This window comes from Macaca mulatta, chromosome 6 (assembly GCF_049350105.2).
Source record: "Macaca mulatta isolate MMU2019108-1 chromosome 6, T2T-MMU8v2.0, whole genome shotgun sequence".
NCBI lineage: Eukaryota > Metazoa > Chordata > Mammalia > Primates > Cercopithecidae > Macaca > Macaca mulatta.
The window spans coordinates 87,156,270-87,180,861 of record NC_133411.1 but is presented as its reverse complement, the minus strand read 5'-3'; the positions used below and the strand labels follow the sequence as shown (position 1 = coordinate 87,180,861).

Sequence of the window (24,592 nt, the reverse complement as noted above, 5' to 3'; positions counted from 1 at the left end):
TCTGATGTTCCCTGAACATTGCTGTTATCCTGTTCTTTTTTCAAGATGCTCAGATTTCATATTGTTCAAACACACGTTCTACAAACAATTTGTGCAGCTGACACAATCATCACAGGGTCCTGAGGCGACATTCATCTTCCTCAGCTTATGAAGAAGATGACGAGATTAAGAGATTAAAGTAAAGACAGGCATAGGAAATCACAAGTGTATTGACTGGGGAAGTGATAAGTGTCCACGAAATCTTCACGATTTATGTTCAGAGACTGTAGAAAAGATAGGCATAAGAAATTATAAAAGTATTAATTTGGGGAACTAATAAATGTCCATGAAATCTTCACAATATGTGTTCTTCTGCCGCGGCTTCAGCTGGTCCCTCCGTTCGCGGTCCCTGACTTCCTGCAACATGCGCCACTATGCCTGGCTAATTTTTTATTTTTAATTTTTGTAGAGAGAGGTCTCACTATGTTGCCCAGGCTGGTCTTGAACCTGGGCTCAAGCGGTCCTCCTGCTTCAGCCTCCCAAAGTGCTGGGATTACAGGCGTCTGCCACTGCACCCAGTCTCATGGATTCTTTAATAAGCATTATTTTAAGGCATATTTTATATATTCTGGAAACCTCTATATGGAGGAAAGTTAACACCAATCTTAGCTTAAATATTGGCATAAGGAGATAATTAAATCAAAGAATTCCAGTTTTGATTCACCTGCCATTCACCTTATTAAAAGTCTGACCGTGTGCCTTCTTTCTGATAACAATAACAAAGAAACATATTAAGGCAGGATTTCTTTTAAAAGCTGTGCTTAAAATCTGCCCTGAGGGATCTTAGGACCACCTATCTCCATGGTGCTCCTTCTCCAAGCTGATAGGCACTTTTAGCCTAAGGGTCTGGGATTGGACACTGCACTCCTCAAGGCTGTTCTCAGCCTGCAGCAGCAACACGTGACCTCCCTTATTGCTCCTCTCTGATCTCTCTTCCCTATCCAAAGATCAGAAGGAACCATGAAAAGAAAGATTTCCATCCATAAAAAGGTCAGGGAAGTTTCTGGTTTCCAGTCTAGCATATAAGAAGGTTGGAGGTTGCCTCTCCATCACAAGGAAAAAGTAGAACAAACTGAAAAATCAACTCTTCTTAGATCTGTAAGAGAAACGAAGTTACAGGCAAACCACTGTCCCCCAAATTACAGACAGACAAGCAGATACAAAGAATCACAACTTTCCTGGGCTGAAATGCAGGCAGAAACCTCTGAAGGAACCAGTATCAGGGTAGGAAAACTGGAACTGGAACTGATCAATTACTGGAGGCTCAGTGTCAACAAGTCTGAGAGTCAAAAAGTCCAGGGGAACCGAGTCACGGGGGAAGGGAGCACACTTCTGTGAGTTTTACTCCCAGGAGTTACACTTGATTCTTACAATAAATGCTGCAGTAAATTCCCCTTATGCTTCAGGCAAGGGGAAGAAAGAAAGAACTATTTTGAAATGCACCAGGGCACTCTGTTCTTAACAAGGCCTGCCTCAAAAGAAACTAAAGCGGAGCCTTAAGTAGCCTTAAGTAGTTTAAAAACCTGCTGGGGTTTTATCAGAGCCTAACCTACTTGGGGGAAGGGAAAGACTCAACTCTACTCTCCTCTAGCCTTCCACATGAGAGAAAGGAAATATCGAACTCCAGCCCACTCCAGCCTTCCTATCCCACCTGAGGGGTGGGAGGGAGGTAAGACTGAGACTTAATCATAGGACTCCTCCCCTAGCCCCTTACCACCACATTACTAAAAGCTAATTTACAGCAGTTCCTTTTACCCAATACATCATGGCCAGCTGTCAAGAAAAAGTCACAAGGCATACTAAAACTAAAAACCCACAAATGTGAAGAGACAGAGCAAGCATCAGAACCAGACATAGCTATGGCAGGGATGTTGGAATTATCAGACTGGGAATTGGAAACAAATGATTAATATGCTGGGGGCTCTATGGATAACACAGACAGCATGCAAGAACAGATGGGCAATGTAAGCACAGAGATGCACATTCTAAGAAAAAACCAAAAGGAAACACCAGAGATCAAAAACACTGGGATGGAAATGAAAAATGTGTTTGATGAGCTTACTGGTAGACTGGACACAGCTGAGGGAAGAATCTCTGGGCTTGAGGACATCTTAATAGAAACCTCCAAAATGGAAAAGAGAAAAAGATTGGGAAAAAAAACCACAGAATATCCAAAAAGTTTGGGACAACTACAAAAGATGTAACATACAGCTAATGAGAATACCAGAGATAAAATAAAGAGAGAAAGAAACAGAAGAAATATTTAAAACAAGAATGACTGAGAATTTCCCCAAATTAATGTCAGACACAAAACCACAGATCTAGGAAGCTCAGGGACCACCAAACAGGATAACTGTCCCCAAAACCACACCTAGACAAATCATATTCAAACTACAGAAAACCAAAGATAAAGAAAAAAAAAATACTGAAGTAAGCCAGAGGGAAGAAACACCTTATCTGCACAAGCTCAAAGATAAAAATTACATCTGACTTCTCAGAAACCACACAAGCAAGCAAAGAGAGGAGTAAAATATCTAACGTGTTGAGAGGGAAAAAAACAAAACAAAACAAAAAAAAAACCTCTCCAACCTAGAATTCTGTACCTTGCAAAATAATCCTTCAAAAGTGAAGGAGAAATACAGACATTCTCAGACAAACAAAAATTGAGGATTTGTAGTCAGCAGATCTATCCTGAAATGTTTCAGAAAAGTTCTTTAGAAGGAAGGAAAATAATGGGTCAGAAACTTGTATCTACATAAAGAAAATTGCACTATTGAAGAAGGAATCAGTGAAGGCAAAAAAACATTTATTTTTCTTATTTTTAATGGATCTAGTGTAACGTTTTGTTCAAAATAATAATAGCAACAGTGTATGAGATTATGTGTGTTTATATATATATGCTTATGTACACTTACGTATAAGTGAAATAAATGACAGTGATGGTACAAAGGATAGAATAAAGTAATCAGGATTATTTTGTTATTAAAAAATACGTGCATTATTCATAAAGCAGTATAGTGTTATTTGAAAGTAGACTTGGATTAGTTGCAAATGTATATTGCAAACTCTAGGACAACCTCTAGAAAAAGTAAAACAAGAAATATAACTGATATGCTAAGAAAGGAGAGAAAATAGCTGGGCACAGTGCCATGCACCTGTACTCCCAGCTACTTGGGAGGCTGAGGTGGGAAGGTCACTTGAGTCCAGGAGTTTGAGGCCAGCCTAGGCAACACAGTAAGATCCCACCTCAAAAAACCCCAAGAAACCAAAAAACAGAAAAAAAAAGAGAAAATGAAATAATATAAAATACTCAGTTAAAAACCACAAAAGGCAGAAAAACAGTGGAAGACACATGTAGGAACAATGAACAAGAACAACAAATAGAAAAAAGTAAAAAATGGTAAATATTAATCTAACTCTATCAATAATCACTTTGAATGCTGACGGTCTAAATGTACCAGTTAAAAGACAGATTATCAGAGTGGATCAAAAAATAAGACATGATGTCTACAAGAAACTGACCTTAAATACAAAGATAACCATATATTAAAAATGTATGGAAGGGCTAGGTGTGGCAGCTCACACTTGCAATCCCAGCACTTTGGGAGGCCGAGGCAGATGGATAACTTGAGGCCAGAAGTTCAAGACCAGCCTGGCCAACATGGTGAAACCCCATCTCTAATTGAAAAATAATACAAAAATTAGCCAGGTGTGATGGCACACACTTGTAATCCCAGCTACTCGGGAGGCTGAGGCACAAGAATCACTTGAATCTGGGAGGCAGAGGTTGCAGTGGGCTAAGATTGTGCCACTGCACTCCAGCCTGGGTGACAGAGTGAGACTCTGTCTAAAATATATATATATGTGTATGGAGGAAGATATATCATGTTAACATTAAAGAAAGCTGAAGCAGCTATATTAATTTCTAAAGAAAGCTGGAGTAGCTATATTAATTTGAGACACAGCAGACTTCAGATCATGTAAATTTGTCAGGGATAAAGAAGGATATTACATAATGATAAAGGGATAAATTCTGCAAGAAGACATAATATCCTTAACATGTATGCATCTAACAAGAGAATATCAAACTACATGAGGCAAAAGCTGATAGAACTACAAAGAGAAACAGATGAACATACTACTATAGTTAGAGACATCAAAATTCCTCCATCTGAAACAGACAGATTCAGCAAGCAGAAAATCAGTAAGGACATAGCTGAACTCAACAACACCATCAATCAACTAGACATCATTTATATCTATAGATATTTCGTCCAACAGCTGAAAACACATTCATCTCAAGCTAACATGGAACATTCACCAAGAAAGACCACACTTTGGGCCATAAAACACATGTTGACAAATTTAATATAATAAAAATCATACAATATTTGATCTCAGACCACAATGGAATTAAACTAGAAATCATAACAAAAAGGTAACTGGAAAACCCCCAAATACATGGAGACTAAACAACACATTCTTAAAAAACATATGGGTCAAAAAGGAAATGAAGATAAATTTAAATTATTTGAAACTAAATACAAACAGGAAGCACACCTTATCAAAATTTGTGGAATGCAGCAAAAGCAGTGCATAGAAGAAAATTTATGGACCAGGAGTGGTGGCTCACACCTGTAATCCCAGCACTCTGGGAGGCCAAGGCGAGAGGATCACTCGAGTCCAGGAATACGCGACCAGCCTGGGCAACATAGTGAGACCCCCATCTCTACAAAAAATAAAAAAAGAATTAGCTGGGTGTTGTGCCATGTGCCTGCAGTCCAGCTAAGTGGGAGGCTGAGGCAGGAAGATCACTTGAGCCCAGGGAGTCGAGGCTGCAGTGGGCTGTGTTCATGCCACTGCAGTCCAGCCTGGGTAACAGAGCAAGACCCTGTCTCAAAAAAGAAGAAAAAATGGAAAGAAAAGAAAGAATGAAAAAAGAAAATTTATAGCACTGAACACATTTTAAAAAAGAAAGATTTAAAATAAACAATCTAAGCTTCCATCTTAGGACACCAGAAAAAGAAGAGCAAAAATAAGCAAAAGAAAAGAGATAATAAAAATTAGAGCAGAAATCAATGAAATTAAAACAAGAAAGCAATGGAGAAAATAATCAATAGAACCAAAAGCTGGTTTTTTGAAAAGACAACTGATAAGCTTCTAGCCAAGCTAACTAAGAACAAAAGAGAAAAGATACAAATGGCTAATATCAGAAACGAGAAGGACAACACTACGGATGCCATGGACAAATAAAAGGGTAATAAGGGAATACTATTACCAACTCTATGTCCACAAATTTGGCAACCTTGGTGAAAATTTCTTGAAAAACAATTCCTTAAAATTGGCTGACACAATCAGCCAAAACTCACACAAGAAAAAACAGAAAATCTGAATAGGTCTATATCTATTGAAGAACTAGAGTCAATGGCCTTCCAAAACAAAAATCAAAGGCCCCAGTAGCGTCACTGGTGAACTCCACCAAACATTTAAGGAAGATATTTTACCAATTCTCTACAGTCTTTTTCAGAGGACAGGAGTGGAGTAAATACTTTCTAACTCATTCTATGAGGCCAGCATTACCTTAATACCAAAACCAGACAAAGACATTATAAGAAAACTACAAACCAGTATCTCATAAACATAGATGCAAAAATCCTCAATAAAATATCAGCAAAATGAATCCAATGTATAAAAAGAAAAACAGACCATAACCAGGTAGGACTCATCCCAAGTGTGAAAGACTCATTCAACATTTGAACACCAGTTAACATCATCCATCACATCAACAAGCTAAAGAAGAAAAATCACATGATCATATCAATAGATGCACAGAAAGCATTTGACAAAATCTAACACCCATTCATGATTAAAAAAACTCTCAGTAAACTAGGAATAGAGGAGAACTTCCTCAATTTGATAAGGAATAGCCACAAACAGCCTCTAGCTAACATCATACTTAATGGTGAGAAACTTAAAAAGCTTTCCCACTAAGATCAGAAACAAGGCAAGGATATCCTTTCTTACTACTTTTTCAGCACTGTACTGAAAGTCCTAGTTAGTGCAGTAAGACAAGAAAAAAAAAATAGATGGGGAAGAAAGAAGCGAAACTGTCTGTTTGTAGCTGACATGACTGCCTATGTAGGAAATTCAAAAGAATTGACATACACACAGACTGGCATTAGTAAGTGATTATAGCAAGGTTGCAGGATACAAGGTTAATATACAAAAGTCAATTGCTTTCCTATGTAGTTTCTAAAATGATTAAAGTTTCTGAGTTACGTCTTTTTGCAAATAAATTTTTTAAAGCAAAACAAAAAATTCCTTTAAAAAAACAAAATGTCTTAATTACCTATGTAATCTAAATAAATGTTTAAACAAAACCTGAGTCTCTCTTGGGTCTTCACTGCCAAAATAACAAAGAAAAGAAGGGAGGCTGGGCACGGTAACTCATGCCTATAATTCCAGAAGTTTGGGAAGCCAAGGCAGGTGGATCACTGGAGCCCAAGAGTTCAAGACTAGCTTGGGCAACATGGTGAAACTCCGTCTCTAAAAGAATACAAAAATTAGCTGGGTATGGTTGGTGTGTGTCTGTAGTCCCAGCTACTCGGGAGGCCGAAGTGGAAGGATCACCTGGGCCCAGATAGTTTGAGGCTGCAGTAAGCCATGATCATGCCGCTGCACTGCAGCCTGAGTGACAGAGTGAACCCGTTTCAAAAAAAAAAAAAAAAAAGGAGGAGGAGGAGGAGAAAGAAGAGAAGGAGGAAGAACAACAACAATGGTTGTGCCAAAAAGGGCCATAGCTAGGTGCAACCTATTTGCTGCACAAACTGTGTTGGATGCAAACCTAAGGACAAGGCCATTAAGAGGTTTGTCATTTGAAATATGGTAGAAGGTGCAGCTGTCAGGGACATTTCCAAATTGAGCGTTGTTGATGTCTCTGTGCTTCCCAAGGAGTGTGTGAAACTGTATTACTGCACAAGTTCTGCCACTCACAGCAAGGTAGTCAGGAATCATTCTCAAGAAGCCTAGGGGACCAAACAACTCCACTCCAATTCAGATGTGAGCATGCTGCCCCATGATCTCCATCAAAGCCCATGCATGGAGCTGAGTCTCTAAAGACTGAAAAAAAACTATCTTCTGGGAAAAAATCAAATGGAAATTAAGCTTTAAAAACAAAACTAAACCCCAAAATACCAAGGGCAACAAAAGGTTAAAGAAAAAGAAATTTTATTTTTGTGTTGCTTTTTTTTTTTCTTCTGAGACGGAGTCTTGCTCTGTCACCCAGGTTGGAGTGCAGTGGCACGATCTCGGCTCACTGCAAGCAATGCCTCCCAGGTTCACGTCATTCTCCTGCCTCAGCCTCCCAAGTAGCTGGGACTACAGGCACCTGCCACCACGCCCGGCTATTTTTTTTGTGTTTTTAGTAGAGACGGGGTTTCACTGTGTTAGCCAGGATGGTCTCGATCTTCTGACCTTGTGATCCGCCCGTCTCGGCCTCCCAAAGTGCTGGGATTACAGGCGTGAGCCACCATGCCCGGCCTTGTGTTGCTTTTTGAAAAGAAATATTAAAAGTATGATTTTATTGGCTTAAATAGCCAATCTCTTCCTTAAATAGAAGAGAGAAAGAAATGAAAACAAGGGAAGACACAATGACAAAGGAGCAAGAAAATGGGGGGAAAAAACAGAAAAGAAAGACCAGAGAAGGGAAAGGCCTAAGGGCAGGTTCCATGAGGGAGAGATTTGAAAAGCAGAGACCAAAATGAACAAGATAGAGAAAGTAAACTAAAGGGGACAGTTAGACGGAAATGATAGGGATGGAAAGTTTGACACAAACAAAATTTCACACTGAAGCTTAGAAATGCACCCTGAAAAAAGGAGACATGCTTTGAAGGAATGATGTTACCAAATCATATAGAAACACAATGAGATGAGATCAAAGATCTCACAATGAGATCTTTCAGGATGTTGGTAAAATAAAAGGATTTCACAAAGTAGAAATGGCAGTATTTCCTTGTTTGTCCCTCGAGGAATTTGGCTGTAGATGGATGATACCTGTTCTTGATTTAGGGTTCACCAAGGATAATAAGATACAATTCTGAGTGAAAATACTGCCAGGGAGGCCTTTTTCATACAACCAGATTTATGTTGAGTCAGCAAGAAAAAGGAACATGTATCAAAAAACTACAAATATTATTTAGGGTCAATCTGTCTGAATTCAGTGTGTAGCATTCTAGTGATCATTTGCAGGGCTGCGGTCAGTTATAAAAAAGAGAATTCTGAGTATTTGCAGACTGAGATCAGGAAAATAATGTGTATAATATGTATCATCCATGTACACAAGGGTATGCAGGGATTGCATAATGGTATTATGACTACAGCAGTAATAATATGTATTTCAAAATAACTAAGAGAATAAATTTCAAATGTCTCACCACAAAAAATGATATCTAAATGAGGTGAAGAATATGTTACTTAATCACTCCACATTGTTTATATATTTCAAAACATCACACTGTACCCCATAAATATAGTACAATTATAACTTTCATTTAAAAATAACAATTTAAAAATTAATTTCTTTTTAAATACAGTTTACCGGATACTTACATCTCTGATGAAATACTCAAGTGTAGCATAGGCAATGGCAATTCCATCATGGGTGCTCGTCCCTCTTCCCAATTCATCCAAGATAACCAAGGACTGTGATGTTGCTTTTCTGATTATTTCTGCTGTGTCAGTCAGTTCTTCCATAAATGTACTCCGTCCTTTATATATATTGTCTGCAGCACCCATCCTACAAGCAAGAGGAAAACACCTTGATTTTCCTCTTAACTTTCTTATTAGGAAGCCAAACATTATTTTATGAACAATAAATATAGAAGATCACTAAGAATCTATATATTTTGAGCCAATAATAGCTCAAATTACATTAAACAAAAGAAAACATGTTGGATGTAAACAGTGTCTAACATCACACTGTACTTTGTAGGAATATTCTGGACAGAATTTGAGGTATTGCACAGAACTCCTAAAAAGTAGGGAAATGTTTGATCCTGCTTTTTTCTCACCAATAATTCCAAATCAAAGTTTTGGTATTCACAGGATAAAACAATGCTTCTCTGTGTTTCTGTGTTTAAAAATCCATGATACTGTACAAAGATCTTGTACAATTAAAGGATTTTTTCAGTGTTTCCTTAAGAAGATTCCATACTGATATTACAAATTAAAGTACTACATAAAAAGTAACTTATTTATATACAACTTTTTACTGGAACTAGAATTATAGATGTTTGATACCTTGCACAGCAGCTAATACAGCTTCCTGAAGTGGATTTATGAAACGGTTCCTACAGATGTCAAGAAATAGGCCCAAAAGATTTAAATTTCTTTTCTGTAAGACTTTTTAGAGCCTTTAGTATGGGACTACATATTGTGCATTTCTTTTTTTTTTTTTTTTTTTTTTTTTGAGACAGGGTTTCACTCCCATCACCCAGGCTGGAGTGCAGTGGCATGCTCTCGGCTCACTACAACCTCTGCCTCCTGGGCTCAAGTGATCCTACAGCCTCAGCCTCCCAAGTAACTGGGACTACAGGCGTGCGCCACCAAGCCTGGCTAATTTTTTTTTGTATTTTTAGTAGAGGTGGGGTTTCACCATTTTGCCTAGGCTGATCTTGTACTCCCAACCTCAAGTGATCTGCCTGCCTTGGCCTCCCTAAGTGCTGGGATTACAGGCATGAGCCACCGTGCCCAGCCAATGCATTTCTTAGAGAAGGATCTAGTACACAGCTTTTCTTTAACTGATTTAGCTATGGTCCCTGAAACGTCTTCCAGAGCACCTTGCAGCAATAATGTCTTCCAGAACACATTTGGGAAAACACCTATATAATGCAAAAGCAACTGAAAAAAACAAAAGGAATCATTAGGTAATACTCAGTGTCATGCAGTTAACTGCAAAACTTAGAATTCAGGTTTTTCACCCAGTAGCCAGCTCTGTGAATGCTGGTAACCACTTTCTCAGCAAAATCCCTTCATTGATTTAGTTTTGCTACAATAGTTCACAAAATAGGACACATACTTCACATCTGACCTACAGCACCATAATGTACTTTTCATTTCTTGAGAAATCCATGGTCAAACTGTACCTTAACCAGCTGTGTGGCTGAAGCCCTATAAGGACAAGGAAGATGGAATGTGATGTCCAGACATGGGCAGAGCCTTAGAACTGTTCCAGTAACCAGCAGCATTGAGAAACTGTATAATTTCTGAAATGCTGCCACCTTAGGAACATTCTGGCTACTTTTTCAAAGTTCAAATACTGGTATTTACCTCAATTTTCAATGTTTACTTTACCAATATTTCCTTTTCCCCTAACACAAAACAAGATGATGAAATTTTCATATCTGTGAAACCACTTAGAATGCTTCAGAATCACAATGGTTCACCCTGTCTACCACTGTTGCCTTTATTCTGGCAGGTTGTGAGCTGACAAAAAGAAATCTTTGGCTGATAACAGAACATTCTGATGAGGGAAATATTTTGGGGGGTCATTAATTTTTAGAAATCAGGATTTTTAGAAATACACTAGCACTGGATACAATTTTTTGTTTGTTTGTTTGAGACAGGATCTTGGTCTGTCACCCAGGCTGGAGTGCAGTGGTATGACAACAGCTCACTGAAGACTTGACCTCCCAGGCTCAAGCGAGTGCCCACCTCAGACTCCTGAATATCTGGGACCACCGGCGCATGCCACAACACCCAGCTAATTTTTAAATTTTTTGTAGAGTCAAGGTCTCACTATATTGCCTGGGCTGGTCTTAAACTCCTGGGTTAAAATGATCCTCCCACCTCAGCCTCCCAAAGTGCTGAGATTACAGGCATAAGCCATCATGCCTGGGTGTTGTATACAGTTTTAATACAGTAGATTAAGTATTACACTTAAGTGCTTTCTAAAACAGTAAAGTAACAGAGTGGTCTTGTTAGAAACATCAAGAATTGTAAGATGTGCCTGGGCAGGCACATAAGATTTCTAGGCAGATACACACACATATTATATAAAACGTTTAGTATATGACAAAGGTGAGATTTCAAATTAATGGGGAAAGGATAAAATACCAGTCAAGGAAAAAGATGCTAGCTAATTAGTTATTTCTGAAAAAACAAAGATGTGTCCCTATATAAGCCATATTCCAAAATAAATGTACATGGATTGAAAAGTTTAATGCAAAACTAGAAATCATAAACATACCAAGCTACATAGATGAAATTTAATCTCTGGACAGGTGAGTGGGTGGTTTTACATATACAGCATCAAAACACATATTTAGTAAAAGACACATAAAAAAGTTAAAGGCAAACCACAAACTGAGAAAAAACTTACAGTAATTATAACAAACACTTAACATTCCCAAAATAAAGTCTGACAAAGCAGAACAAAATGGTGAACAGAAAAACAGGCAAAGGACATAAACAGTCAATTCACAAAAGAAACAAACTTATGAAAATGCCCAAATACGTAAATTCAACAGGAAAATATTCATATTCTATATATATATAGTAATATGTATATTGCTAAGTTAGCAGAGATTAAAAAGAACGTTATTATCTGCCATTATCAAGAGTGTTGGGGGGAAAGGGTATTTTTATGTGAGACTGAGACTTGTTACAATCTTCAAAAGACAATTTAGCAATGTCTATTAGAAGTCTTTCATGACCTATAAATTTCACTCTAGGAATTAACATTATGAAAACTATCAGAGATACATGAAGAAATACATGTACAAATCTGTTCTTGATGTTATTTAATGAAAAGTTGGAAAAAATCAAATATCCAATAATAAGAGAAAGAGTAAACAGTACTATGATGAAAAACTATGCAACCAATAAAACTAGTATGTTAGAATTTTTGGCATTGGAAAATGGTTATATTAATAACACAGTGAATGTTACAAATCAGGTCACCAGAAATTTTTTAACTTCAGTGGAGGGGTCTACTAGGAAAAGAGACCTATTGAGCTACTGGAAATTCATCCTTGCTATTATAATAACTCAAGTAATGTTCCAGGCAGATATATGAGTAGCATCCACATTAAATAAAAATTTGAGGACACATGAGGAAAAATGACAGTATGAAAGAGAAGACTGAGAAAACCAACAGAACAAGTAACACAGAGGAAGTGGATAAAAATACAATTCACTGGTGATATGATTTGGTTCTGTGTCCCCAGCCAAATCGTGTCTTGTAGCTCCCATAATTCCTACATGTTGTGGGAGGGATGTGGTGGGAGATGACTGAATTATGGGGGCGGGTCTTTCCTGTGCTGTTCTCATGATAGTGAATGGGTCTCATGAAATCTGATGGTTTTAAAAACGTGAGTTTCCCTGCACAATCTCTCTCTTTGCCTGCTACCATCCACATAAGATGTGACTTGCTCCTCCTTGCCTTCTGCCATGATTGTGAGGCCTCCCTAGCCATGTGGAGCTGTAAGTCCAGTAAACCTCTTTCTTTTGTAAATTGCCCAGTCTTGGGTATGTCATTATCAGCAGTGTGAAAATGGACTAATACAGTAAATTGGTACCAGGAGTGGGGTGTTGCTGGAAAGATACTTGAAAAAGTGGAAGCAACTTTGGAACTGGGAAATAGGCAGAGGTTGGAATAGTTTGGAGGGCTCAGAAGAAAGGAAAATGTGAGAAAGTCTGGAACTTCCTAGAGACATGTTGAATGACTTTGACAAAAATGCTGATAGTGATATGAACAGTAAGGTCCAGGCTGAGGTGGTCTCAGATGGAAATGAGGAACTTGTTGGGAACTTGAGAAAAGGTGACTCTTGCTTTGCTTTAGCAAAGGAACTGGCAGCATTGCGCCCCACCCTAGAGATTTGTGGAACTTTGAACTTGAGAGAGATGATTTAGGCAGAGGATGATCTGGCAGAAGAAATTTCTAAGCAGAAAAGAATTCAAGAGGTGACCTGGGTGCTGTTAAAGGCATTCAGTTTTATAGGGGAAACAGAACATAAATGTTTGGAAAATTTTAGCCTGACATTGTGATAGAAAAGAAAATCCCATTTCCTGAGGAGAAATTCAAGCCAGCTACAGAAATTTGCATAAAAAAACAAGGAGCTGAATGTTAATCCCCAAGACAATGGGGAAAATGTCTCCAGGAATGTCAGAGGTCTTCATGGCAGCCCCTCCCATCACACCCTGGGAGGCCAAGGAGGAAAAAGTGGTTTCATGGGCAGGGCCTGTGGCCCCTCGCTATGTGCAGCCTAGGGACTTGGTGCTCTGCATCCCCAGCAGCTCTAGTCATGGCTAAAAGGGGACAAGGTACAGCTCAGGTTGTGGCTTCAGAGGGTGCAAGCCCCAAGCCTTGGCAGCTTCCATGTGGTATTGAGCCTGCAGGTACACAGAAGTCAAGAAAAAGGTTTGGGAACCTCTGCTTAGATTTCAGAGATACATGGAAATGCCTGGATGTCCAGGCAGAAGTTTGCTACGGGGTAGAGCTCTCATGGAGAACCTCTGCAAGGGCAGTACAGAAGGGAAATGTGGGGTCAAAGCCCCCACACAGAGTCCATACTGGGGCACCACCTAGTGGAGCTGTGAGAAGAGGGCCATAGTCCTCCAGACCCCAGAATGGTATATCTACCTAGAGCTTGCACCGTATGCCTGGAAATGCTGCAGACACTCAATGTCAGCCTGTGAAAGCAGCCGGGAGGTAGGCTGTACCATGCAAAGCACAGGGGAGGAGTTGCCCAAGATCATGGGAAGCAACCTCTTGCATCAGTGTAACCTGGATGTGAGATACGGAGTCAAAAGATACCATTCTGGAGCTTTAAGATTTGACTGCTCCGCTGGACTTTGGACTTGCATAGGGCCTGTAGCCCTTTTGCTTTGGCCAATTTCTTCCATTTGGAATGGCTGTATTTACCCAATGCCTGTACCCCTACTGTATTTAGGAAGTAACTAACTTGCTTTTTTTTTTTTTTTTTTGAGATGGAGTCTTGCTCTGTCGCCCAGGCTGCAGTGCAGTGGCATGATCTCGGCTCATTGCAAGTTCCGCCTCCCAGGTTCATGCCATTCTCCTGCCTCAGCCTCCCGAGTAGCTGGGACTACAGGTGCCCACCACCACGCCCGGATAATTTTTTGCATTTTTAGTAGAGACGGGGTTTCACCATGTTAGCCAGGATGGTCTCAATCTCCTGACCTCATGATCCGCCCACCTCGGCCTCCCAAAGTGCTGGGGTTACAGGCATGAAAACCACGCCCAGCCCTAACTTGCTTTTGATTTTCCAGGCTCATAGGCAGAAGGGACTTGCCTTGTCTTGGATGAGACTTTGGACTGTGGAATTTTGAGTTAATGCTGAAATGAGTTAAGGCCGTGGGGGACTGTGTGAAGGCATGATTGGTTCTGAATGTGAAGATATGAGATTTAGGAGGGGCCAGGGGTGGAATAATATGGTTTGGCTCTGTGTCCCCACACAAATCTCATCTTGTAGATCCCATAATTCCCATGTGCTGTGGGAGGGACCCAGTGGGAAATGACTGAATTATGGGGGCAGGTCTTTCCTGTGCTATTCTCATGACAGTGAATGGGTCTCATGAGATCTGATAATTTTAAAAATGAGAGTTTCCCTGTACAACATCTTTACCTGCTGCCATCCACATAAGATGTGACTTGCTCTCCCTTGCCTTCTGCCATGATTGTGAGGCCTCCCCAGCCATGTGGAACTGTAAGTCCAATAAACTTCTTTCTTTTGTAAATTGCCCAGTCTCGGGTATGTCTTTATCAGCAGTGTGAAAATGGACTAATACAACTGGAAAGAATTAAAACAAGCAAAATTTCGATTTGGTATCCTCAGGGAGATTACGAATATTACAGACTTAAAACAAGAACAGTCTATGAAGAAATAAACAACTGGAGAACAAGAAATCTTGAAAATTAAAAATATCACTGAAAAAATTTACTGTATGGGTAAAATTAAAATTACATGCTGTACAGGACCAAGCTTTTATTTTATTATTGTTTATTTGAGAAAGGTCCTAACTCTGTTGCCCAGGCTGCAGTACAGTGGCATGAACACAGCTCACTGCAGCCTCAACCTTCCTGTGCTCAGATGATCCTCCCACCTCAGCCTCCTGGGAAGCTGGGACTACAGGCATACCTGGCTAATTTTTTATCTTTTGTATCTTTAGTAGAGATGGAATTCCACCATGTTGCCCACGCTGGTCTCAACACCTGTGCTCAAGTGATCAACAGGCCTCAGCCTCTTAAAACACTTGGATTACAGACGTGAGCCACTGTGCCTTGCCCTAGACCAAGTTTTTAAACTGGGAAGATAAATTCAAAGAAATCTGAGAACAGTAAAGAGAAAGAGAAAGACCAAGAAATGTAAAGTACACACAAACAGATTTAAAACATGGAGGCCATGTCCTGACAGTTGAAAGCTGCTCAAATAGAAAGTGCAAAAGATACAAACAACAAAGATAATGAAACGAAATAACTTAAGAAAATGCCCCGATGCTGAAATAAGACATGCATCTTCATATGGGAAGGTTTCGCAAAATGCTGAGTAAGATTGGTAAGAAAAGATTTACAGCTAAACATTCTGCTGAAAATTGTACAGTAAGGATTTTTAAAAATTCTAAATACCTCAGAGAAAGAAAAAACTCATCATTAAGCAAGGAATGAGAATCAGACTCTTACTGACTTTTTATATACATTGAATGAAATACTGGAAGATAATGGGAGCAATTTCTTTAAATTTAAAATCTGGATATTTATATTCATCTAAACTTTCAAAGCAAATATGAAGATAAAGCTTGAGACTTTCTAAAACTAAAAAAATTGAGACTTTGTAAACTAAAAAAATTTGCCACTATGAGCCCTACATGAAAAAAGTACTGAGAGACAGACTCAAAAAAAAAAAAAATTTGGCTGGGTGTGGTGGCTCACACCTATAATCTCAGCACTTTGGGAGGCTGAAGCAGGCAGATCACTTGAGGTCAGGAGTTCGAGACCAGCCTGGCCAACACGGCAAAACCCCTTACCTACTAAAAATACAAAAATTACGCAAGGATAGTTGTGCATGACTGTAATCCCAGCTACTCAGGAGGCTGAGGCAGGAGAATCACTTGAGCCCACGAGGTAGAGGTTGCAATGAGCTGAGATTGCACCATTGCACTCCAACTTGGGCAACAGAGCGAGAACCTGTCTCAGAAAAAAAAAAATCCCAAAAATTGAGGGTCACTTCCAAGATGCCTAAATAGGAACAGCTCCAGTCTGCAGCTCCCACTGAGATGGACACAGAAGATGGGTGATTTCTGCATTTCCAACTGAGGTACCTGGTTCATCTCACTGGGACTGGTTGGACAGTGGGTACAGCCCATGGAGGGTGAGATGAAGCAGGGTGGGGTGTTGCCTCACCTGGAACGTGCAAGGGGACAGGGGATTTCCTTTTCCTTGTCAAGGGAAGCCATGACAGACTGTACCTGGAGAAACGGTACACTACTAACCAAATACCATGTTTTTCCTATGGTCTTAGCCACTGGCAGACCAGGAGATACCCTCCTGTGCCTGGCTTGGCAGGTCTCACGCCCACAGAGCCTTGCTCACTGCTAGCGCAACAGTCTGAGATCAACCTGTGATGCTGCAGCTTGATGGGGGGAGGGGCATCCTCCATTGCTGATGCTTGAGTAGTTAACAATGTAAACAAAGTGGCCTGTAAGCATGAATTGGGCAGAACCCACCGCAGTTCAGCAAGGCCTACTGCCTCTCTAGATTCCACCTCTGGGGGCAGGGCACAGCAGAACAAAAAGCAGCAGACAGCATCTGCAGACTTAAACATCCCTTTCTGACAGCTCTGAAGAGAGCAGCGGTTCTCTCAGCACGGTATTCGAGCTCGGAGAACAGACAGACTGCCTCCTCAAGTGCGTCCCAAACCCCCATATAGCCTCACTGGGAGACAACTTGCAGAAGGGGCCAACAGACACCTCAAACGGGTGGGTGCCCCTCTGGGACGAAACTTCCAGAAAAAAGATCAGACAGCAATTATTTGCTGTTCTGCAGCCTCCGCTGGTGATACCCAGGCAAGCAGGGTCTGGAGTGAACCTCCAGCAAAGCTCAACAGACCTGTAGTTGAGGGGCCTGTTAGAAGGAAAACTAACAAACAGAAAGGAATAGCATCAGTATCAACAAAAAGGACATCCACACCAAAACCCAATCTGTAGGTCACCAACATCAAAGATCAAAGGTAGATAAAACCACAAAGATAGGCAGAAACCACAGCAGAAAAGTGGAAAATTCCAAAAACCAAAGCGCCTCTTCCCCTCCAAAGGATTGCAGCTTCTTGCCAGCAAGGGAACAAAACTGGGCAGAGAATGAGTTTGACGAGTTGACAGAAGTAGGCTTCAGAAGGTCAGTAATAAGAAACTTCTCCGAGCCAAAGGAGCATGTTCCAACCCATTGCAAGGAAGCTTAAAATCATGAGAAAAGGTTAGAGGAATGACTAACTAGAATAAACAGTGTAGAGAATACCTTAAATGACCTGATGGAGCTGAAAACCACGGTATGAGAACTTCATGATGCCTGCACAAGCTTCAGTAGCCAATTTGATCAAGTGGAAAAAGGATATCAGTGATTGAAGATCAAATTAATGAAATAAAGCAAGAAGACAAGATTAGAGAAAAAAGAGTGAAAAGAAATGAACAATGCCTTCAAGAAATATGGGACTATGTGAAAAGACCAAATATAAATTTGACTGGTGTACCAGAAAGCAATGGGGAGAATGGAAATAAGTTAGAAAAAACTCCTCGGGATATTATCCAGGAGAACTTCCCTAGCCTAGCAAAGCAGGCCAACATTCAAATTCAGGAAATACAAAAAACGCCACAAAGATGCTCCTAGAGAAGAGCAACTCCAAGACACATAATTGTCAGGTTCACCAAGGTTGAAATGAAGGAAAAAATAGTAAGGGCAGTCAGAGAGAAAGGCTGGGTTACCCACAAAGAGAATCCCATCAGACTAAAAGTGGATCTCTTGGCAGAAACCCTACAAGCCAAAAGAGAGTGGGGGCCAATATTCAACATTATTAAAGAAAAGTATTTTCAACCAAGAATCTCATATCCAGCCAAACTAAGTTTCATATGTGAGGGAGAAATAAAATCCTTTACAGACAAGCAAATGCTGAAAGATTCTGTCACCACCAGGTCTGCCTTACAAGAGCTCCTGAAGGAAGCACTAAACGTGGAAAGGAAAAACTGGTACCAGCCACTGCAAAAACATGCCACATTGTAAAGACAATTGATGCTATGAAGAAACTGCATCAATTAATGGGCAAAATAACCAGCTAACAGCAAAATGAAAGGATCAAATTCACACATAACAATATTAACCTTAAATGTAAATGGGTTAAATGCCCCAATTAAAACACACAGACGGGCAAACTGGATAAAGAGTCAAGACCCACTGGTGTGCTGTACTCAGGAGACCCATCTCATGTGCAGAGACACACACAGGCTCAAAATAAAGGGATGGAGGAAGATCTACCTAGCAAATGGAAAACAAAAAAAAACAGGGGTTGCAATCTTAGTCTCTGATAAAACAGACTTTAAACCAACAAAGATCAGAAGAGACAAAGAAGGCCACTACATAATGGTAAAGGGATCAATTCAAAAAGAAGAGCTAACTATCCTAAATATATATACACCCAATACAGGAGCACCCAGATTCATAAAGCAAGTCCTTAGAAACCTACAAAGAGACTTAGACTCCCACACAATAATAATGGGAGACTTTAACACCCCACTGTCAAGATTAGACAGATCAATGAGACAGAAGGTTAACAAGGCAATCCAGGACTTGAACTCAGCTCTGGACCAAGCAGACCTAATAGGCATCTACAGAACTCTACACCCCACATCGACAGAATATACATTCTTCTCAGCACCACATGGAACTTATTCTAAAATTGACCACATAATTGGAAGTAAAACACTCCTCAGCAAATGTAAAAGAACAGAAATCACAACAAACTCTCTCTCAGACCACAGCGCAAACGAATTAGAACTCAGGATTAAGAAACTCACTCAAAACTGCACAACTACCTGGAAACTGAACAACCTGCTCCTGAATGACTACTGGATAAATAATTAAATGAAGGCAGAAATAAAAGTGTTCTTTGAAACAAATGAGAACAAAGACACAACATACCACAATCTCTGGGACACATTTAAAGCAGTGTGGAGAGGGAAATTTATAGCACTAAATGCCCACAAGAGAAAGCAGGAGAGATCTAAAATTGACACTCTAACATCACAATTAAAAGAACTAGAGAAGCAAGAGCAGACACATTCAAAAGCTAGCAGAAGGCAAGAAATAACTAAGATCAGAGCAGAACTGAAGGAGATAGAGACACAAAAAATGCTTCAAAAAATCAATGAATCCGGGACCTGGTTTTTTGAAAAGATCAACAAAATAGGTAGACCACTAGCAAGACTAACAAAGCAGAAAAGAGAGAAGAATCAAATAGATGCAATAAAAAATTACAAAGGGGACATTACCACCAATCCCACAGAAATACAAACTACCATCAGAGAATGCTATGAACACCTCTATGCAAATAAACTGGAAAATCTAGAAGAAATGGATAAATTCCTGGACACATACTCCCTGCCAAGACTAAACCAGGAAGAAGTTGAATCTCTCAATAGACCAATAACAGGTTCTGAAATTGAGGCAATAATTAATACCCTAGCAACCAAAAAAAGTCCAGGACCAGATGTATTCACAGCTGAATTCTACCAGAGGTACAAAGAGGAGCTGGTACCATTCCTTCTGACACTATTCCAATCAATAGAAAAAGAGGGAATCCTCCCTAACTCATTTTATGAGGCCAGCATCATCCTGATACCAAAACCTGGCAGAGACACAACGAAAAAAAGAGAATTTTAGGCCAATATCCCTGATGAACATCGATGCAAAAATCCTCAATAAAATACTGGCAAACCGAATCCAGTGGCATATCAAAAAGCTCATCCACCACAATCAAGTCGGCTTCATCTATGGTATGCAAGGCTGGTTCAACATACATAAACCAATAAACGTAATCCATCATATAAACAGAACCAAAGACAAAAACCACATGATTATCTCAATAGATGTAGAAAAGGCCTTTGACAAAATTCAACAGCCCTTCATGCTAAAAACTCTCAATAAACTAGGTATCAATGGAACGTATCTCAAAATAATAAGAGCTATGTATGACAAACCCACAGCCAATATCACACCAAATGGGCAAAAACTGGAAGCATTCCCTCTGAAAACCCACACAAGACAAGGATGTCCTCTCTCACCACTCCTATTCAACATAGCATTGAAGTTTTGGCTAGGGCAATCAGGCAAGAGAAGGAAATAAAGGGTATTTAATTAGGAAAAGAGGAAGTCATATTGTCTCTGTTTGCAGATGACATGATTGTATATTTAGAAAACCCTATCATGTCAGTCCAAAATCTCCTTAAGCTGATAAGCAACTTCAGCAAAGTCTCAGGATACAAAATCAACATGCAAAAATCACAAGCATTTCTATACACCAATAGTAGACAAATAGAGAGCCAAATCATGAGTGTACTCCCATTCACAATTATTACAAGGAGAATAAAATACCTAGGAATACAACTTACAAAGGATGTGAAGGACCTCTTCAAGGAGAACAACAAATCACTGCTCAACGAAATAAAAGAGGACACAAACAACTGGAAGAACATTCCATGCTCATGGATAGGAAGACTCAATATCATGAAAATGGCCATACTGTCCAAGGTAATTTATAGATTCAATGCTATCCCCCACATCAAGCTTACCACTGACTTTCTTCACAGAATTGGAAAAAACTACTTTAAACTTCATATGGAACTAAAAAAGAGCCCGCATAGCCAAGACAATCCTAAGCAAAAAGAACAAAGCTGGAGGCATCATGCTACCTGACTTCAGACTATACTATGAGGCTACAGTAACCAAAACAGCATGGTACTCATACCAAAACAGATATATAGACCAATGGAACAGAACAGAGGCCTCACAAATAACATCACACAACTACAACCATCTGACCTTTGACAAACCTGACAAAAACAAGAAATGGGGAAAGAATTCCTTATTTAATAAATGGTGCTGAGAAAACTGGCTAGCCATATGTAGAAAGCTGAAACTGGATCCCTTCCTTAAACCATATACAAAAATTAACTCAAGATAGATTAAAGACTTAAATGTAAGACCTAACACCATAAAAACACTAGAAGAAAACCTAGGCAATACCATTCAGGACACAGGCATGGGGAAAGACTTCATGACTGAAATACTAAAAGCAATGGCAACAAAAGCCAAAATAGACAAATGGGATCTAATTAAACTAAAAAGCTTCTGCACAGCAAAAGAAACTATCATCACAGTGAACAAGCAACCTACAGAATGGAAGAAAATTTTTGCAATCTATCCATCTGACAAAGGGCTAATATCCAGAATCTACAAATAACTTAAACAAACTTACAAGAAAAAAACAACCCCATCAAAAAGTGGGCAAAGGGGCCATGCGTGGTGGCTCATGCCTGTAATCCCAGCACTTTGGGAGGCCAAGGCGGGTGGATCACGAAATCAAGAGATTGAGACCATCCTGGTTAACAAGGTGAAATCCCATCTTAAAAAAAAAAAAAAGAAAGAAAAGAAAAAATGGGCAAAGGATATGAACAGACACTTCTCAAAAGAAGGTATTTATGCAGCCAAGAGACATATGAAAAAATGCTCATCATCACTGGTCATCAGAGAAATGCAAATCAAAACCACAATGAGATACCACCTCATGCCAGTTAGAACGGTGATCATTAAAAAGACAGGAAACAACAGATGCTGGAGAAGATGTGAAGAAATAGGAATGCTTTTACACTGTTGGTGGGAGTGTAAATTAGTTCAACCATTGTGGAAGACAGCATGGCGATTCCTCAAGGATTTAGAACTAGAAATACCAGTTGACCCAGCGATCCCATTACTGGGTATATACCCAAAGGATTATAAATCATGCTAGTATAAAGACACATGCACACGTAAGTTTACTGCAGCACTATTCACAATAGAAAAGGCTTGGAACCAACCCAAATGTCCTTCAATGATAGACTGGCTTAAGAAAATGTGGCACATATACACCATGGCATACTATGCAGCCATAAAAAAGGATGAGTTCATGTCCTTTGCAGGGACACGGATGAAGCTGGGAACCATCATTTTAAGCAAACTATCACAAGGACAGAAAACCAAACACTGCATCTTCTTACTCACAGGTGGGTGTTGAACAATGAAAACACGAGGACACAGGGTGGGGAACATCACACACCAGGGCCTGTCAGGGGGTAAGGGGCGTGGGAGGGATAGTATTAGGTGAAATACTTAATGTAAATGACAAGGTGATAGGTGCAGCAAACCAACATGTCACATGTATACCTATGTAACAAACTTGCACGTTGTACACTTGTACCCTAGAACTTAAAGTATAATAAAAACAACAACAAACCCCAAAAATTAGCCGGGTATGGTGGCAAGTGCTTATAATCCCAGCTACTCGGGAGGCTGAGGCACGAGAATTGCTTGAACCTGGGAGGGGGAGGTTGCAGGCGAGGTTACGCCACTGCACTCCAGCCTGGGCAGCAGAGCAAAGAAAAAGAAAAAGAATATTCAAGGAAGATAATAACATGAGATACAAGGAAGAGCAGTAGTTGAAATGGAAGAAGTGAAAAAAGCTGGAGAGAAATGAAGAGTTTTAGACAGGGATGCCTAGAAGATTCCCCTCTGATCAACAAAGTTTAGTATCTTAGAATGACATACATATTATTTAGCTCTAAAGCGAATATACATGTAACATGTGATCACAATAATGCATTCCATTTTTAAACTAGCCTATGAAAAAGCACAAGAGATACTACACCAGTAATAATAAATGTCAGAGACCTTTTCAAGGAAAAAAAGTTTTAGAAACTGGAAGCTGAGAAGAAGAAAGGCTCAATCTTGAACTGATAAAAAATTTCTTCATATTTTATAGCAAAAGGTCAATAGATACTGTCTAAAGCTAACAAATCTAAAACCAGAGTTAAAATATTTTATATGAATATAATGTTAACTACCAGAACAAAATCAGGGACCACTCAGTGATTGCCTCTAGTGAGTAGGGCTGGGGAGGACAGTCAGGATTGGGAGGAAATGGGAATCCTCTTAGTTTTCAGTTTTGTGCCCTCTGATTTGCTCTAGTTTCCTCCTACCATGATAGGCACTGTTTCTGTAATTATAATTGTTGAAAGTATTTTATTATGTCACTTTTATTAAAACCTACATGTGCAAAAAATATATAGAGAAGCCTGTCAACATGTTTAGAGTAGTTATCTGTGGGTAGGAGGATTACGGTCATGTGGTGACCCTTTCTCATCCCCCAAGCACCTAGCAAACATCTGATACAAAGATGGAGATTGATAAATGGACATTAAATGAAAGCAACATAACCAAGCCTTCTTTCCCAAATCCAGTGAATTAAAATATACAGGAAATACTGTTCTAGGATGGCTATAAAATTCTATGCTGCTTATTTTCATTACTATCATTGGGATACCCTTAAGAATCAGTTAAAAAAATATAGAGCACGCCCAGATATACAGTGTGAAGACACATACACATGTAAGTAGCAAATTTAGTTTAATTTTGCTGGCTTGTTTGTTTTTTGAGACAGAATCTTGCTCTGTTGCCCAGGTTGGAGTTCAGTGGCATGATTTCAGCTCACTGCAACCTTCACCTCCCGGGTTCAAGCGATTCTCGTGCCTCAGTCTCCCAAGCAGCTGGGAGTACAGGTGTGCACCACCACGCCTGGTTAAAATTTTGTATTTTTAGTAGAGACAGGGTTTCACTATGTTGGCCATGCTGGTCTCAAACTCCTGGCCTCAAATGATCCGTCTGCCTTGGCCTCTCAAAGTGTTGGGATTACAGGCATAAGCCACCGTGCCCAGCCAATTTAGTTGAATTTAAAGTTAAAACATCAAATCACATCTTATACAATAGAGATATTCAGAGAGACTGAGTACTGTCACTAGAAATTTGCAAATTCTTATTTTAGGGCTAGGCCTTGAACTTTTCTATATATCTATTTCTTGGCATTAAAAAATTAGCTGTCACATTGAAAAAGGAGCTTCTAGTCCACAATATTGAGTGAAAAAATTTATAAATGTCATAATTAAAAATTATGTCACACAGCTAAATATGGTAGAAACAGCAGTAACTTGTGTAAAGACGCCATCACTCTAGTCCTGGCTTAGCCACTTGTGAGATCGTAGGCAAGTTGGGTAACTTTTCTATGTGGTTGTAGCTTCCTTGTCTGTAAAAAGAAGAAGTTGACTAAAAAAAAAAAAATCTACTCAAGTCTAATGATTTTTCATGAATGTATTAATCCATGCTCACAATGATATAGCAAAAAGTCCATTAGATTAAGTTTACTCAAGAGCAAAAACTGATTTAATATAGGCAAATCATTTAATG

The 24,592-nt window shown here is 39.5% G+C and overlaps 1 protein-coding gene across 1 annotated transcript in view; it reads right to left on the bottom strand.

Moving 5' to 3' along the window:
• The window catches only part of MSH3 (mutS homolog 3), a 220,591-nt gene that overhangs the window by 14,911 nt on the left and 181,088 nt on the right, over positions 1-24,592 (bottom strand). Inside the window, exon 21 of the mRNA XM_015140339.3 lies at positions 8,647-8,833. Coding sequence (XP_014995825.2) covers positions 8,647-8,833 — 187 coding nt within the window. The remainder of the gene's footprint in view (positions 1-8,646; positions 8,834-24,592) is intronic.